Source organism: Tursiops truncatus, chromosome 3 (assembly GCF_011762595.2).
Source record: "Tursiops truncatus isolate mTurTru1 chromosome 3, mTurTru1.mat.Y, whole genome shotgun sequence".
Taxonomy (NCBI): Eukaryota; Metazoa; Chordata; class Mammalia; order Artiodactyla; family Delphinidae; genus Tursiops; species Tursiops truncatus.
In genome coordinates, this window is record NC_047036.1 from 161280451 (window position 1) to 161299254 (window position 18804).

The 18804-nt window shown below is 40.0% G+C and overlaps 1 protein-coding gene across 1 annotated transcript in view; it reads left to right on the forward strand.

Moving 5' to 3' along the window:
- Nucleotides 1-17280, forward strand: part of LOC101336394 (uncharacterized) — a 72535-nt gene extending 55255 nt beyond the window's left edge. The window contains 5 exon segments of the mRNA XM_073801965.1: nt 3796-3973; nt 14541-14667; nt 14869-14929; nt 15314-16618; nt 16620-17280. Coding sequence (XP_073658066.1) covers nt 3796-3973; nt 14541-14667; nt 14869-14929; nt 15314-16618; nt 16620-16791 — 1843 coding nt within the window. The 3' untranslated portion in view covers nt 16792-17280.
- The last annotated feature ends 1524 nt before the right edge of the window (nt 17281-18804 follow it).

Here is an 18804-nt window from a genome sequence, read left to right on the forward strand (position 1 = left end):
TAAACAATAAGGTCCTACTGTATAGCACAGGGAACTAGATTCAATATCATGTGATAAATCATAAAGGAAAAGAATATGAAAAAGAATGTATATGTATAACTGAATCACTTTGCTGTACAGCAGAAACTAACACAACAGTGTAAATCAGCTATATTTCAATAATAAGTTTAAAAACTACATATTAGTAAAAAGAAAAAAACAACAGAAAAAGAAAAAAAACCCAGAAAATCAGAATAGAACTATAAAAAGTGAAGTGGTTGAGTTAGTAAACAAAATCCACCCGTAAAATAAACCTAGACTCTACCTTTGCGTAGATGGCTTCTACACAAAGTTCTCCAAAAATTTTAAAGAAGATTTGTTACTGAATTAGACTGGAGACTCCCCTCCTGGCCCCTAGCTGAACCAAAGACCCCCTGGCTGGGTCAAGGAGTTCTTTCCTGCTCAGGTTTGAGCTGCCAATAAGGAAACTGAGTTTGGTGCAAGGACGACAGGCTTTTCTTCAATGGCCAGAGAAAGAGAAGGGGAGCTAATGCTCTAAAGACACCTTCTCTCTGATTACAAGCAGGGATGAGCTTTTTATAGAAAATGGTGAAGGAGGTTACAGGGGACGAGTGTCTTTTGTCATCCTGACTCGTGGAAATGGATGGAGGTTTCCTGGAATGCAATTCAGTTCTCTTTTCTGCTGCTGTGTGGTGGCCCTTCTGGGTCTGGGTCAGAAGCAGGTAGAACCAATATGGCAGGGGGGTGAGGGGTGGAGATTTTATTATTACGATGAGATGGCAATCGGCTGTAGAGTGACCTTTGTCCCACTTTTGAAGTTCAGTCAGATTATCCTGGATTCTTATGGTTAAGCCCTCTTTTTGCTGTCATGTAAACACAACTAGTAGATACAGTTAGTTCTGGTTTTCTGCAAGTTTGCCAGGAGGGAGGTTTTTACTAGAATGGGAGGATGGGGCGGTTGGCTTCCTTGCCTCCTTGCCTAAGACAGGTGTACTTGTTTTTAGAGACAATTTAGGCATGGTGGGTTAGGGGCCGTCGGGTTTCTCCCCTGGGTGTCAGGTTTATTACTGATTTTCACAAAGTCTTGTAAGTAATAGAATGAAGACAATACTTCACACTCATTTTGTGTGGCCAGAACTACTCTAATACCAAAGCCAACACATGAAGTACCAAAAAAAAAAAGACACACCTATTTCTTTTGTGAATATGGATGGAAAAACACCCAACAAATACTAGCAAACTCAATTCAGCCACAGATAAAAAGAATTATACATCATGACCAAGTGGGATTTGTTCTTGGGATGAAAGTTTGGATTAACATCTCAAAATCATTAATGTAATGAGTGAGGTCAATAGATGCAAGGTCTTCTAAATAGATTCAAAGAAATAATTGACAAAAGAAATAATACCCCTTCATGATTAAAACACTCACCAAAAATAGGAGGGCTTCCCTGGTGGCGCAGTGGTTAAGAATCTGCCTGCCAACGCAGGGGACACATGTTCGAGCCCTGGTCCGGGAAGATCCCACATGCTGCAGAGCAGCTAAGTCCACACACCACAACTACTGAGCCTGTGCTCTAGAGCCTGCGAGCCACAACTACTGAGCCCACATACCATAACTACTGAAGCCCGGGTGCCTAGAGCCCGTGCTCCACAACAAGAGAAGCCACGGCAATGAGAAGCCTGTGCACTGCAACGAAGAGTAGCCCCTGCTCACGGCAACTGGAGAAAGCCCTCGCACAGCAATGAAGACCCAACGCAGCCAAAAATAAAAAAATAAAATAAAATGGAAGGAAATGTCCTAACCTCATATTGAGCATCTATGGAAAACCCACAGCTAATATTATATTTAATGGTGAAACAGTGAATGCTTACCCCCAGCCATAACTAACAAAAGATGTCTACTCTTGTCACTTCTGTTTGACAGTTTATTGGAGATTTTAGCCAAGAACTCATTAGGCAAGAAAAGGATTAATATGCGTGCATATTGGTTAGAAAGATGTAAAACTGTCTCTACTTCCAGTCAGGTATCTTATATATAATAGACTCTAGGGTCTGCTAAAAAAAAACTACAGGAACTAGTAATTGAATTTAACAAGGTTGTATGATACAAGATCAAAATAAAAACAACTGCATTTTTATACAGTTGCAATGAACATTCTGATAATGAAGTTCAGAAAAGAAATGTATTTACAATAGAATCAAAGGCAATAAAACAGAATAAATATAACAAAGGAAGTATAAAACAAATACTCTGAAAACTACAAACATGTTTGAAAGAAATTAATTAATGTATAAACAAATGGGAAAACATCCCAGTTTCATGGATCAGAAGACTTAACATTGTTGAAATGGCCCTTCTCTGCAAAATGATCTAAGATTCAATAATCATAATCTGAACAGTAATTTGATTGGCAATCTCTTTCATAAATTTATAGGGAATTGTAAGGAAACCAGAATAGCCACACCATTCTTGAAAAAGAAAAAAAAAATTGTAGGATTAACATTTCTTGATTTCAAAACTTTGTACTAAACAAAGGTAATCAAGATGTGGTAGTAACAGAAGGATAGACAATTTTGTTAGTCAATGATACCTCAAGAAAGCTGTGGGGGAAGAGTTTCCAGATGAATCCCAAGTTTACAGGATGATTTATTGTTTTTCTTGTAACAGAAATAATAGGAATCAATTGCCTTAGGGATGTCATAGTCGTTTACATTTCAAAGTTCACTAGGGTTTGCAGCAAAAACTGATGTAAAATAAATTTCCTTTCAGTGTAAATGCAGACATGAGAACTTAATGAACACCTCTCACAGGCCTATGGTTAGACTGAGCAGAGTCCTTGCACCCACCTAGGACTGCGGGCTTCAAATTTCTCACCAGGGCCAAGTGTTCTGGGATTCTTTACCTTAAGTACCAAAAGAGTGGGGGCGGAAAAGGGATGAGGGAAATCTCAGTGCTCGCTAAGATCAAAGACTAAAATGGACCAAGTGTGTTTCTTATGAAAAGAACTGTGTCAGGAACGAGTAAGATGTGACCAAAGGACCCCCATCTTTCTTCCCGCGTTGGAATTTTGCTGAGCTCTCTAAATAAAATGGCTGAATAATTGCTGAGTTGCCAAATAATGATGATGATAACTGGACTTATTCTGGACTAAAGAAAACACACCTTTCCCTAGAAACGGATGAGATGTGTTCCGTAACCCAATGGTATGTATAGACGAATTTTACCCTCCAATCCAAATTCTTGGTAAAGAAGTTTTTAAGCCTGAATGAACAACCACCTTTCTCCTAGAAAAACTTTTACCCATTTTCCTCGGGTCGGACGCCATTCTGGGTCTCTCCAGAATCTGTGACCCCTTGAATTGCAATTCTAAGATCCCTCAATAGACTGCCATTTTGCCTCTTTATAATTGGTGGTCCTTATGGTTGACATTCTAAATAAGGGTCATAGTTCCATGAGTGGTTCGCCGCAGCCTTACGCCAAGCTCTTGACCTGCAGAGGACAGATGGCCCATTTGTTACAAGCAGACCTGGCCTGGGCCATCCTCTTGCTCTGTATTTCTCCAACCTGAGACTGAATCGGGAATTCCCGGCGCACATCTGAGCCCACACTTTCACAAAAAGCTGGGTGAAAACACCATAGGCAGCCTCAGGCCAGGAAAACTTTCTGTTTAAATGCAAATGGAGCTGGCTGGTGAGGTTACCACCTAGAGAAGATGTTTGGGCGGAGCCCAGCCCTCCTGCTCTGCAGTCACTCAGGCACGAAGTGGCGGGACTTTCGAACTGTCCAATCAGGGGGGCCGCTGGTGGAGGTGGGCGGAGCGACGCACAGCACCCGCAAGAAAGTCGCCACGGACTCCGATGTCCCAGGGACGATATCTGGCGTTCCCCGCCCTTAATGGTCCCAGTCGTTTCTGCAGTGGTCGTGGGAGGCGTAGGAGGGACTCGGGGAGACCCGGAAAAGCTGGATATGGTGAGTGTGCCTCCCCGGCGTGTGGAGACGGAGCGGAGAAATTGGTAGGAACCGGCGGGAACAGGCCGAGGCGGTACCCGGGCCTCCCTGCGTTCAACTCCGGAGTCTGCGAACCCGTGTCCACTTGGACAGCCACTGGGACCTCATTCCCTCCGGCTCGCAGCGTGGGGGCGGGGCCTGCAGTCGGGACCCCGGGCGTCCTGTCCCGTCACTGCGCGCCACGACTTCGGCCCCGCCTCCTAGCCTCTCTGGGCAGCTCCGCGCCCGCAGCCCGCGTCTTCCCCAGGGTGTGCAGTGACCACGAGGAGGATCATCAGGGAACAATACTGACTCGGTCCCCGGGGTACCTGTGTATGAGGAGCTGTGTGGTCCCTCCTTTCTCCCCAGGGCGGGACCCGTTTTCTCCTGAGTTTTCCAAATGGTTGGGGAGCAGGGTCTCAAATCCACGACCCTGTCCCTCTAGCCTAGCTCTTCCTAGAGTGGCAATAAATGCCTCAATTTCCAGATTCCTTCCCGAATTCTAAAACTCCAGCTTCTCCTCTTCGATTCACAGCATCATTATCAACTATTTGTCTTTCGTGGTACATTTCAAGCAGACCCAATTTTTTTTTTGTTTTAATTTTTTTCCCCACAGAGTTATGGATGACTCCTTTTTATAGATTTATATTCGTTGTGGATATTTGACATGAGAGGACAGCCATGAATAACTACGTGGAACTACTGTTTGAATCCTCATGCCTCTCCCTCAGGATCTTTTCTGGGCACAGACATCCTATCCGAAATCCTGCCAGTGGTGGTCCTCTTTGGAAGATTTCCTGGTTGATCTGTCAGCCTTGCGCCTCTCTGGCTTTGTCATAGGACATTTTTCTTCATCCTTTTAACATTCGTCTGTCTGTGTCTTTAGGTTTAAAGTGAATTTCTTGTGGACAACATACGATTAAGTGTGATTTTAAAAATCTGTCATTACTGTATTTGTCTTTCAGTTGTATTGGGACCTTGATTAAAGTGGTGGCTAATACAGTTGGATTAATACCTACCACACCTTTTATTGTTTTTATTTGTTACCCTTGTACTTTGTTTCTTTTTGTCTCCCCACTTTTTCTGCCGTCTCTGGCTTTAACTGAGCATTTTACCTGATTGTTTTTCTTAATCCTCTGTTAGTATATCAATTACACATATTTTTTCACTTTTTTAGTGCTTGCCCTTGAGTTTTCAGTATACATTTACAACTAAGCCACATTTGTCAAGTGCCACGATACCACTTCATTGGGCATGCAAGTACCTCATATGAAGTTATTCCCATTTCCCCCATTCCTCTGCCTGACAATGGCAGAGGAAGGAAGGACACCTCTACAGTGGCTGGTCACAGAGGACTTCCTTCTGATTAGAGGATGGTGATTTTATGTTCTTTGGGAGGAAAACACTGTGAACAGATTTATTTATTTTATAATCATGGGAATATCCACCATGAAAACATCATGGACTTCAGTGAGCTCCCTTACAATCTGCAGCTCTTAAATTTTATTTTTCAATTTATAAATTCCTTATACTATACGCAAATCCTTGTTGTTTATCTATTTAATATGTAGTAAACTGCATGTGTTAATCCCATACTCCCCATTTATCCCTTTTCCCCCCTTCCCTTTTGGTAACCATAAGTTTGCTTTCTATGTCTGTGAGCCTGTCTGTTTTGTAAATAAGTTCATTTGTACTCTTTTTTAGATTCCACATATAGGAGATATTATATATTTGTCTATCAATGTCTGATTTACTTAGTCTAATAATCCCTAGGTCCATCCATGTTGCTGCAAATGGCATTATTTCCTTCTTTTTTATGGCCGAGTAATAATACATTGCATATATAAAACACATCTTTGGAATCCGTTCATTTGTTGATGGACACATAGGTTGTTTCCATGTCTTGGCTATTGTAAATTGTGCCGCTGTGAACATTGGGATGCATGTATCTTTTCAAATTAGAGCTTTCCTGTTTTCTTGATAAAAGCCCAGGAGTGGGATTGCTGGATCATATGGTAACTCTTTTTAGTTTTTTAAGGAACCTGCATAGTGTACCAATTTACATTCCTACCAACAATGTAGGAGGGTTCCCTTTTCTCCACATCTTTTCCAGCATTTATTATTTGTAGACTGATGATGCCCATTCTGACTGGTGTGAGGTGTTACCTCAATGTAGTTTTGATTTGTGATGTTGAGCATCTTTTCATGTGCCTATTGGTCATCTGTATGTCTTCTTTGGAGGAATGTCTATTTAGGTCCCTTTTAAAAAAATAATTAATTAATTAATTAATTAATTTATGGCTGCGTTGGGTCTTTGTTGCTGTGCGTGGGCTTTTTTCTAGTTGCGGTGAGCAGGGGCTACTCTTCATTGCAGTGCGCGGGCTTATTGCGGTGGCTTCTCTTTGTTGCAGAGCACGGGCTCTACGTGCACGGGCTTCAGTAGTTGTGGCACACGGGCTCAGTAATTGTGGCTTGCCGGCTCTAGAGCGCAGGCTCAGTAGTTGTGGCCCACAGACTTAATTGCTCCATGGCATGTGGGATCTTCCTGGACCAGGGCTTGAACCTGTGTCCCCTGCATTGTCAGGCAGATTCTTAACCACTGCGCCACCAGGGAAGCCCTGTTTGTATATTTTAGAAATTAAGCCCTTGTCACTCACATCCTTTGCAGATATTTTCTCCCAGTCCATAGGTTGTCATCTTGTTTTGTGTATGGTTTCCTTTGCTGTGCAAAAGCTCATAAGTTTGATTAGGTCCCATTTGTTTATTTTTGCTTTTATTTCTATTGCCTCGGTAGGTTGACCTGAGAAAACACTGCTACAATTTATGCAAAAGAATGTTTTGCCTATATTTTCTTCTAGGGGTTTTACGGTATTAGGTGTTATATTTAAGTCTTTAAGCCATTTTGAGTTTATTTTTGTGTATAGTGTGTGGGAATGTTCTAACTTCATTGATTTACATGCGGCTGTCCTGTTTTCCCAACACCACTTGCTGAGGAGAATATCTTTTCTCCATTGTTTATTCTTGCCTCCTTTGTCAAAGATTAATTGATCATAGGTGTGTGGGTTTATTTCTGGGATCTCTATTCTGTTGCACTGATCTCTATGTCTGTTTTTGTTCAGTACCACACTGTTTTAATTACTGTAGCTTTGTAATATTGTCCGAAGGCTGGGAGGGTTATTCCTCCAACTTTGTTCTTTTTCCTCAGAATTGCTTTGACAATTCTGGGTCTTTTACGGTTCCATATAAATTTTAGGATTATTTGTTCTAGTTCTTTGAAAAATGTCATGAGTAATTTGATGGGGATTGCATTAAATCTGTAGATTGCTTTGGGTAGTGTGGCCATTTTAACAATATAATTCTTTCAATCCTAGAACACAGAATATCTTTCCATTTCCTTGAATCATCTTTGGTTTCCTTTATCAATATTTTATAGTTCTCAGCATACAAGTCTTTCACCTCCTTGGTTAGGCATATTGCTAGGTATTTCATTTTTTGATGTGATTTTATTTTATTTATTTTTTAAATTAATTAATTAATTTTTGGCTGCATTGGGTCTTTGTTGCTGTGCACGGGCTTTCTCTAGTTGCGGTGAGCAGGGGCTACTCTTCGTTGCAGTGCATGGACTTCTCATTGCGGTGGCTTCTCTTGTTGCGGAGCACAGGCTCTAGGCAAGCGGGCTTCAGTATTTGTGGCAAGCGGGCTTCAGTAGTTGTGGCTTGTAGGCTCTAGAGTGCAGGCTTAGTAGTTCTGGTGCACGGACTTAGTTGCTCTGTGGCATGTGAGGTCTTCCCAGGCCAGGGATCGAACCCATGTCCCCTGCATTGACAGGTGGATTCTTAACCACAGCACCACCAAGGAAGTCCTGATGTAATTTTTTTTAATAAATTTATATATTTATTATTTATTTTTGGCTGCATTGGGTCTTCATTGCTGCACAGGCTTTCTCTAGTTGTGGCGAGTGAGGGCTGCTCTTCGTTGCAATGTGTGGGCTTCTCATTGCGGTGGCTTCTCTTGTTGTGGAGCCCAGGCTCTATGCACGTGGGCTTCAGTAGTTGTGGCATGTGGGCTCAGTAGTTGTGGCTTGCAGGCTCTAGAGTGCAGGCTCAGTAGTTGTGGCACACAGGCTTAGTTGCTCTGCAGCATGTGGGATCTTCCTGGACCAGAGTTTGAACATGTGTGCCCTGCGTTGGCAGACGGATTCTTAACCACTGCACCACCAGGGAAGTCCCTGATGTGATTTTAAATGGGATTGTCTTTTTACTTTCTCTTTTTTATATTTCTTTCTTGGTGTAAAGAAATGCAACAGATTTCTGTATGTTTATCTCATATTCTGCTGCCTTGCTGAATTCATTTGTCAGTTCTAGTAGTTTTTGTGTGGAGTCTTTAGGGTTTTTATATAGAGTATCATGTCATCTTCATATAATGACAATTTTACCTTTTCCCTTCTGATTTGGATTTCATTTCTTTTTCTTCTGTGATTCCTGTGGCTAGGACTTCCAATACTCTGTTGAGTAGAAGTAGTGGAAGTGGGCATCCTTGTCTCATTCCAGAATTTACTGGGAATGCTTTCAGCTTTTCACCATTGAGTGTTATGTTGGCTGTGGGTTTGCCAAAAATGGCTTTTATTATGTTGAGATATGTCCTTTCTATAGCCACTTTGGTGAGAGTTTTTATCATGAATGTGTGTTAAATTTTATCAGATACTTTGTCTTCACCTGTTGAGATGATCATGTGGTTTTTGTCTTTTCTTTTGTTGATGTCATGTATCACATTGATTGATTTGTGTGTGTTGAACCATCCTTGTGAGCCTGGGATGAATCCAACTTGATCATGTTGTATCGTGCTTTTTGTGTATAGTTGGATTTGATTTGATCACATTTTGTTGAGAATTTTTTTTTTTTTTTTTTTTTTGTGGTATGCGGGCCTCTCACCGTTGTGGCCTCTCCCGTTGTGGAGCACAGGCTCCGGACGCGCAGGCTCAGTGGCCATGGCTAACGGGCCCAGCCACTCTGCAGCATGTGGGATCTTCCCGGACCAGGGCACCAACCCGTGTCCCCTGCATCGGCAGGCGGACTTTCAACCACTGCGCCACCAGGGAAGCCCTTTGTTGAGAATTTTTGCATCTGTATTCATCAAAGGTATTGGCCAGTAATTTTCTTGTTTATGTAGTGTCTTTGGTTTTGGCATCAGGGTGATGGTTGCTTCATAGAATGACTTTGGGAGTGTACCCGCCTCTTCAGTCTTTTGGAATAGTTTGATAAGGATCAGTATAAGTTCTTCTTTGTATGTTTGGTAGAATTCCCCAGGGAAGCTCTCTGGTCCTGGACTTCTGTTTGCAGGGAGTTTTTTGTTTTTGTTTTTATATTGCAGCTTCAATTTTTTAAACTTAAATTAATTTATTTATTTTTGGCCGCACCACATGGCTCGTGGGATCTTAGTTCCCTGACCAGAGGTTGAACCCAGGCCACAGCAGTGAAATTGTTGAGCCCTAACCACTGGACCACCAGGGGATTCGCACAGTTTCCATTTAACTCCTAGTGCTTGGTCTGTTCAAATTATCTCTTTCTTCTTGACTCAATTTGGGTAGGCTGTATATTTCTAGGAACTTGTACATTTCTTCTAGGTTGTCCATTTTGTGGGCATATACTTGTTTATAGTATTCTCTTATGATTTTTTTGTATTGCTGTGGTATTGGTTGTTGTTTTTCCCCTTTCATTTCTCATTTTGTTTCTTTGGGTCCTCTCTCTTTTCTTTTTGGTGAGCTTGGCTAGAGGTTTGTTGATTTTTTTTTTTTTTTTATCTTTTCAAAAAACCAGGTCTCAGTTTTATTGTTCTTTGCTATTTTTTTTTTTAAATCTCTATTTACTTCCTCTCTGATCTTTATTATTTTCCTCTTTCTGTGACTTTAGGTTTTGTTTGTTCTTTTTCTAATCTTTGTAATGGTAGGTTAGGTTATTTATTTGGGATTTGTTGTTTTTATTTAAAGAAGCCCTGTATCACTATGAAATTCCCTCACAACTGCTTTTGCTGCATCTCATAGATTATGTATGGCTGTGTTTTCATTTTCATTTTTCTTGAGGTATTCTTTAATTTCCTCTTGGATTTCATTGTTGACCCATTGGTTTTTTTAGGGACATGTTTTTAGTCTCCATGTAATCATTTTTTTCTCATTTTTCTTTCTGTGCTTCATTTTTGGTTTCATGCTGTTGTGGTCAGAAAAGATGCTTGAAATAATTTCTGTCCTCTTAAATTTGTTGAGCCTTGTTTTTTGTTCTACTATGTGGTTTATCCTAGAGAATGTTCCATGTGCGCTTGAAAAGAATGTGTATTCTGGTTTCTTTGGATGTAGTGTCCTATATATAGCTATTAAGTCTAACTATTGTGTCATTCAGAATCTCTGTTGCCTTACTGATTTTCTGTCTGGAAGATCTGTCCATTGATGCCACTGGGGTGTTAAACTCTCCTACTATTACTGTATTCCCATCAATTTCTCCTTTTATGTCTGCTCATATTTGTTTTATGTATTTAGATGCTCCTACATTGGGTGCATGTATGTTAATGAGTGCAATATCCTCTTCTTGTATTGATCCTTTTATCATTATCTAGTGTCCTTCTTTGTCTTTCTTTATTGCCTTTGTTTTAAAGTCTATTTTGTCTGATATGAGTATTGCTACCCCTACTTTCTTGTAATTTCCATTTGTATGAAATATCTTTTTCCATTCCCTTACTTTCAATGTTTATGTTTCTTTTGCCGTAAATCGGGTCTCTTGTAGGCAGCATATTGAAGTTCTTGTTTTATTGTCCAATTTACCACTCTGTCTTTTGATCGGAGCATTTATTCCATTGACATATAAAGTAGTTATTGATAAGTATGTATTTATTGACATTTAACACCTTGTTTTCCAGTTGATTTTATATTTCTTTTTTTTTCTTTTTTGATTTTATATTTCTTATTTGTTCCTTTCTTCTTTTTGTTTTTCCCTTTGTAGTTTGATGGTTTTCTTTGTATTATGCTTGAGTTTCTTTCATTTTGGGTTTTGTGAATCTATTGTATGTTTTTGGTTTGTGGTTAGCCTGATTTTCAAGTTTGTTAACCTTTATGTACTTGCTTTAGACTGGTAGTCATATAAGCTCAAACACATTGTAAAAGATCTACATTCTTACTCCCCTCCCACACGTTTTGTGATTTTGATGTCTTATTTTACATCTTCATGTTTATTACCCTTTTGCTGTTCCTTATAGTTATAATTGCTTTCACAGTATTCTTTTGATTCTTTTTTAATCTATGTACTGGTTTATTTAAGTGATCTTCAGTCCTCTTATATATTTACCTTTACTATTTTGATTTTCCCATTCATATAGATTCTTGCTTTTCCATTTAGAGGGGACCTTTCTATATTTCTCATAAGATAGGCTTAGTACTGCTGTATTCTTTTAGTTTTTGCTTTTCTGAGAAATTCTATATCTCTCCTTCTAGTTTAAATGATAATCTTGCTGGGTGGAGTATCCTAGGTTGCAGGTTTTTCCCTTTCAGGACTTTCAGTGTATCTTGCCACTCCTTCTGCCCTGCAAAGCTTCTGTAGAGAAATCAGCTGATAGCCTTATGTGGATTCCCTTGTGATTGACTCTTTGGTTTTCTCTTGTTGCCTTTAGAATCCTCTCTTTATCTTTACTTCTTCCCATTTTAATTATGATATATCTTAGAGCAGGTCTGTTTGGGTTCATCTTGTTTGGGACCCTCTGTGCTTCCTGTACCTGGATCTCTGTTTCCTTCTTTAGGTTTGGGGTGTTTTCAGCCATAATTTATTCAATACTTTTTCAATCCCCTTTTCTCTTTCTTCTCCTTCTTGGATTCTATTATGTGTAAATTGGCATGCTTTATATTGTTCCATACATCTGATATGTTACTTTCATATTTTTCATTTGTTTTTCTGTCTGCTGTTCTGATTGGGTGATTTCCATTATTCTTTCTTCCAGGTCACTTGTTCATTGTTCTGCATTATTAAGTTTGCTATTTATTATGTTTGACTCAGTATTCATATTGGCAATGGAGTTGTCTAATGTTGATTGGCTCATCTTTATAGTTTCTAGCTCCTTGTTGCAGTGGTCCACATTTTTATTGGTAGCCTTTCTTAATACCTTCAGCATTTTTATTACCTCCTTTTTGAACTTGGGGTTTGGTAGACTGGAGAGGTCTGTTTCATTGTTTGTTCTTTAAGGGGATTTCTCTTGTTCTTTTAATTGGGAGTAGTTCCTCTGCTATTGCATTTTTCTTATATTTCTCTGACTCTGTCAGTTTAGGAGAAACAGTTATCTACTGTGGTCTTGCAGTGCTGATGTTTTGTGGGAGTGTCACTGTGTAGACTGCTTGAGTCCAATATTCATGGTGCAAGGGCTGTTTTTAGTATGTATGCTTGCCATGTGTCTCATCAGGTTCTGCTGGCCCTTGTTGGTGTGTTTGGCCTTGTGGTGACCAGAGACTGCACTGGATGTTTGGCCGGGCCTCCTCTTTGCTCTGTGGTTGTCACAGGTCTGTTGGGGGCAGGGTCTGCTCTCTAGTTGTTGGAATAGAAGCTCCTAGATCCGGTTCTAAGCTGTGGTGTGAGGTAGGTGACACTGGAGGCCTCCCACTGGGAGAGGAGCTGCTTCATCTTCATCCCCAGGAGATGTCTGTGGGGTGTGTGATTCTGTGATGCTACTTGCCACCTGGTGTGCGTACCCACAAAGATCACTGCTACTGGCACTGCCCTTGATGGCCACCTTCCCTTGGGGGCTCTGGTAATCAGGTTAGAGATTCCTTAGGCGTGTATGTGTGCCCACAGGGCCACCAGTGTTTAAACCCACAGAGTCATGTCCCCTTGAGCCAGCAGATAGTTGGCTCAGGTGGCTCTCAGGCAAGCACAAGCAGTCCCGGTCCCAAAATCTGTTGGAACAAGAACCCGCTGGAGCTGCATCCCAGCACCCGCAGTAGGACTGCCTGCAATTGGCTCAGATTTCAGCCCTGCCTCTGCTTGTGCAGGCCCACAAAGTTCAAAGAACCCACTGCAGCTAGATCCCTTCTATGAGCATGCTGACAATGAGGCTGCTGTGGCAGACCTGTACCCCTCCTGCCTGTGTTGACAATGGGGCTCCTATGGCAGACCTACTCTCCGTCCTGCTCATGCCCTCAGTTGCGACCCAGGCCACAGTCCAGGCCCTGTGGGCTGTCTCTGTGCAGGCAAACTGAGTCCTCTCCCTGGGTCTGTCCGTTGAAGCCACGTTTCTGCACCCAGTCATTGCACACACCAGCAGGCACATGTCTTGGGCTGAGAAGTGTGGGCACGTTACCAGGACCTTCAGTTCGGATCTCCCTCTACCCTGCCAGGCTACAGGCCAGCTGCCACACTCTCCTTTTCAGCCTTTGAAGCTCCCTATCCTGGTGGACCTCCCAGCTGGTGAAGAAGTTTCCCTGGCTTAGGGGACCTTTCCTTTTTTTACAGCTCCCTCCCAGGGGCACAGGTCTCATCTCAGTTCCTCTTCTCTCTTCTCCCTTCATCCTACCCAGTTATGTGGGGATCTTTCTTGCAGCTTTGGTTATATGAGATCTTCTGCAAGCTTTAAATAGGTATTCTAAAAAATTTGTTCCACATGTAGATGTACTGGCGGGAGGAGGTGAGTTCCATGTCCCTCCACTCCTCCATCTTGTTCTCCTCTCCTTAAATTGTTTTTTAATGTCAGCAGGGATGAGGATCGACTGTCATGGTGTGCCACATGGGCTCTTCTGACATTATTATCTCAGTGTGTATGCCTGTGTGTTCCCAGAATTGGCAGGAAGCTGCCCTGAGGTGCAGGAGTGTAGGGATTTTGTGGTTTAAGTTGTCATGTCTTCTTTGTCATGTCCGAATTCTGTTCCAAATAACTTTCTAGTCCATTAAATTGGACAGAGAGACAAAGGAGGTACTGAATCTGTAATACATATGACACAGGGCAAAAGCAGTGCTTCTCCCCAAGAATATTTTCATTCAGCCAGTTGTATCTTGTCACTTTTAATGTCCTAGAGGACTGTAGGATCTGTAACTAGCTGGACCTTTTTAAATGTTACATGCCAGAGGCCTCCTGGACTCTCATGCCTGGTAATGGGAAGAGAAGAAAAAGCTTGTAGTTATTCACAGTGGTTTATGCATTGAAACCTCACACAGATTTGACCCCTTGTCTCTTGGAGTGCTGGAATTGGTGGGTAATAAGGAAGGAAATGAAATAATTTTTCTCATAAGGAATTGATGGTCTTAAAATGATAATATTGGTTTCATTTGTATAGCATTTCTGTCATTTCCCAGTATTCTCTGAGCCCTGCCATTAGAGAGAAATAAAATGTAATGTGATCACAGTAAAAATGTGTAAATAATTTTCATGTCTTTATGGTACTGATAAATTAATGAGGAAGAAGGTATGGACAGAGGGTGAGTAAATGTTTGTAAAGGACAGAATCATACATAACCTTCCCATAAATGGAATATAGGTGTCCAGTGCTGTCACTCATCCTACTGTACACATACTTGGGATGTTTTAGGACTCAGTGACCTGTGAGGATGTGGCTGTGAACTTCACCCTGGAGGAGTGGGCTCTACTGAATCCTACACAGAAGAAACTCTACAGAGATGTGATGCAGGAAACCTTTAGGAATCTGGCCTCAGTAGGTAAGGATGGGGACTTTCCATCAATTACTCAGGTAGAGATCAAATGCTTCTTGCTCATTGATGTTCTAAGTTGTGTAATGTGAGAAGGGAGGATGTTGGTATATAAACCAGGCATGGTCACAGCTAACAATGTACATAGAGTCAAATAATATTTCTTTAATTTCCAATCTTTGGAATCATTTTACTGGGTCTGCATTTTAGGAACAAAATGGGATGATGATGACATTGAAGAGCAGTACAAAAACCAGGGGGGAAAACCAAGGTAAGTCACACTGACAATAGAAAGCTTTGACTCACGTGAGAATCCTGGTATATTACGAAATTTTAAAAATGTGCAAACGAAACAAATAGCCCTTTCTTCTAATTTAATTATTCTTAGAAAGTTTCTTTCAAAAATATTTTCTTAAATGTTATATAAATGTCCAGTATTTGCAAAATAATTCACTTGCAAGCAATATTAATAAACCCTGTATTTGAATATTACTTTTCAATAGAAAGGGTGCAGTCCGTTGCGGAGCATTCAGTATATTCAATTCCTAACAATTCACACAAATTAGAAAACCACACTATTCCTATCAATTGTAATAAATGCAATACATATAAAATGATTAATAAATCATTAATAATGTGCTTCTCACATTTTCAGAAATCATACGGTAGTGAGATTCTCTGAGCGTAAAGACCGTAATCCATGTGGAGGAAATTTCAGCCTTATTCCACCTCTTGATCAGAACAAGAAAACTCCTGGATTAAAACCATGTGAATGCAGTGTATGTGGACAAGTCTTCATGCATCATTCATCTCTTAATAGGCACATGAAATGTCACATTGAACACAAACCTCAAGATTTTAAAAAATATGATCAGGGACTGTATAATACATATAAATGTAAGGAATGTGGGAAAGTTTACAAATATTACAGTTCCTTACAGAGGCACAAAAGAACTCACACAGGAGAGAAACTGTATGAATTCCAGCAATGTGGAAAAAGTTTCAGTAATCATCAAGGTTTCCAAACACATGAAAGAATTCACTCTGGAGAGAAGGCCTATGAATGTAAGCAATGGGGTAAAGGTTTACGTTCTCAAAAAGGTTTCCAAAAACATGGAAGAGATCACACTGGAGAAAAACCCTGTGAATGTAAGGCATGTGAGGAAGCATTGGTTAACCCCAGTTCTCTTCAAATACATGAAAGGAGTCACAGTGGAGAGAAACCATATGTGTGTAAAACATGTTGTAAAGCATTTAGTATTCCCAGATACCTTCGAGAACATGAAAGAACCCATACTGGAGAAAAACCCTATGAATGTAAAGTATGTGGGAAATCCTTTGCTTCCACTTACGTTCAAGTGCATGAAAGAGCTCACACTGGACAGAAACCCTATCAATGTCAGGAATGTGGGAAAGCCTTCGTTTGTCCCTCAGGCATTCGAAGGCACATGAGACTGCACACTGGCGAGAAATATAAATGTGAAGAATGTGGGAAAGCATTCAATAATCCCAGTTCTCTTCACATACACAAAAGGACTCACACTGGAGAGAAACCATATATGTGTAAAACATGTTCTAAAGCATTTAGTATTCCCAGATATCTTCGAAAACATGAGAAAACCCATACTGGAGAAAAACCCTATGAATGTAAAATATGTGGGAAAACCTTCAGTTCCACCTATGTTCAAGTGCATGAAAGAATTCACACTGGAGAGAGACCCTATAAATGTAAGGAATGTGGGAAAGCCTACATATCTCTCTCAGGCATTCAAAGACACATGAGCCTGCACACTGGAGAGAAACCATATAAATGTGTAGAATGTGGGAAAGCATTTATTATTCCCAGTTTTCTTCAAACACATGAAAGGACTCACACTGGCGAGAAACCGTGTGTGTGTAAAATATGTTCTAAAGCATTTCGTTTTTCCAGTTCTCTTCAAAAACATGAAAGAACTCATACTAGAAAAACCCTATGACTGTAAAATATGTGGGAAAACTTCGCTTCCACTAATGTTCAAGTGCATGAAAGAACTCACCCTGGAGAGAAGCCTTATGAACGTAGGAATGTGGGAAAGCCTACATTTCTGTCTTAGGCATTCAGAGACGCATGCATACTACAGAGAAACCATGTAAATATGAAGAATATGGGAAAACCTTTTCTGATCTCTCTACTTTGCAAAAGCATGAAAGGGTTCACTAGATAAAAAATATAGTTTTTAAAGAGCCTAGGAAAGACTTCAGTGGGCCCACATACTTATATGTGAAAACTCCCATGAGAAACAAATATAAATGTCAGTAACATGAGGTAACTTGTTGGAAAGTAATCCAAGAATAATGTTTCAGAAAATTTTCAATATAAAAGACTTGTTATAAAAATTTATGAATATATGTGTTTACTAAGGATCTTTATGAACGTGCCTTTCTTGATGTTGGATTTGTACAAGTTACCCTCAGAAATGAATATTTCGGTGAGGTAATTCTGGAAGTCATCTTTTAATAATAATTCATAAGGTTACAAGGTAGTGATTTTTCCTTTAATCAGGTAATGATATTTTCTTTTTCCATTTTTAAGTCTGTTGGACCTATGGTGATTAAAGTGTAGTTTGTTTTTTTTTTAACATCTTTATTGGAGTATAATTGCTTTACAATGGTGTGTTAGTTTCCGCTTTATAACAAAGTGAATCAGCTATATGTATACATATACCCCATAAGGTGTAGTTCTAATAGGCAATTAGGCTTGGTATTTGTTGAGATTTTCCTACTGGCCTTGGGTGGCAGTTCTTGGATATCCTTAATCTGTTATATATACTGTACCTTTCTTACAAGAAGATCTTTTCTGGGTGGTGGTGAGTATAGGAGCCTTTTTCCATTTTCCATACTGTTAAACACTTGGAATAATTTTTTCTGTATGGCAAGGTTGTCAAAGGGTGTACATTCACGTAAATTATGTTTTTCCATTTGCTTCTTCATTCCTTCTGACTGGTATTTGGTGAATAGACTTTGAAGAAGAGAGACTTGTGATAGGATAAAAAAATCTAGAGTTGGAGATATCCTGCCTGTGAGTAATATTAGGACCTAGATTTTCCACAATCTATCCCCTTTGTGGTTCAATGTTAGAATTAACCAATAGCATCACCTGTGTACAATTTAAAGGCAGATGAGAAGAAGGCATACTTCAGATTTTGGAGCCACCACGCTGGGAGAGAGACAGATACCTAGGAGGTTTGAGGACACCACCTTTCATCCTATTTTCCAGATTCTGTGCCTTTGTATTCAAGAGTATCCTCAAAACCACCACCAACTGTTTGATTTCTATTATCAGAAGTGTAGTTTTCCTCTGATGTCTTCACAATTCTACATCAAAATCTGTTATAGTTTGAATTTTTCTGTGAAGCCTTCTGTGTCCACTTGGAATATAATTCAGAATTTCATGGTTTGGAGTATTGTTTGATTACCCTCTTCTGTAGATTATAGCTTCATCATGTCTAACTTGTGTAGGAAACACCTTATGCTGTTAACATTGCTGGTGAGTATGTTTTCCTGATTCACCATGACATTCACAATGGTGCAGCGATGAACAATGACATGGGAGTTTGCTGCATTGTGCAGTGGCTGCCTTGACCCCACTCCTTCTATATGAGAATAAGCCCCTTCCTCATATCAAGAAAAATATGGGTGTTTTCTGTTACTTGTAGCTGAATATAATCCCTCTTTGTTTTCAGTTATGTTTGATTGTACATGATTAAAAGTATGTTCATTTTTTGGTGAAAGAAATGATTCTATAGTTGTTTCGGATAGATATTTTATCAACTCTTTCCTAAGCTTTCGTATGCTAACAAATACTGTGGTTTATCTTTTCTCAGAATATATTTTAAAATACCCATTATAACTATGGATATTCAGATAAATTTGCATTTTTCTTCATTTAATCATTATATTTTTGCATTAGTATTATCATGTTCAAGTATTTTTTTCTCAGAAAAATTTTACTTTTTTGTAGTTAAAATTTTTGATTTGAAATTCATTTCTCATTCACTCTTAATACCAAAAATGTAAAAATTTTTCAGTGCCCTCTGCCACTGACCCATAGGATCACACCTGTAGTCAAAGAGGGGAGTAGAGGGGGCTTCCCTTGTGGCGCAATGG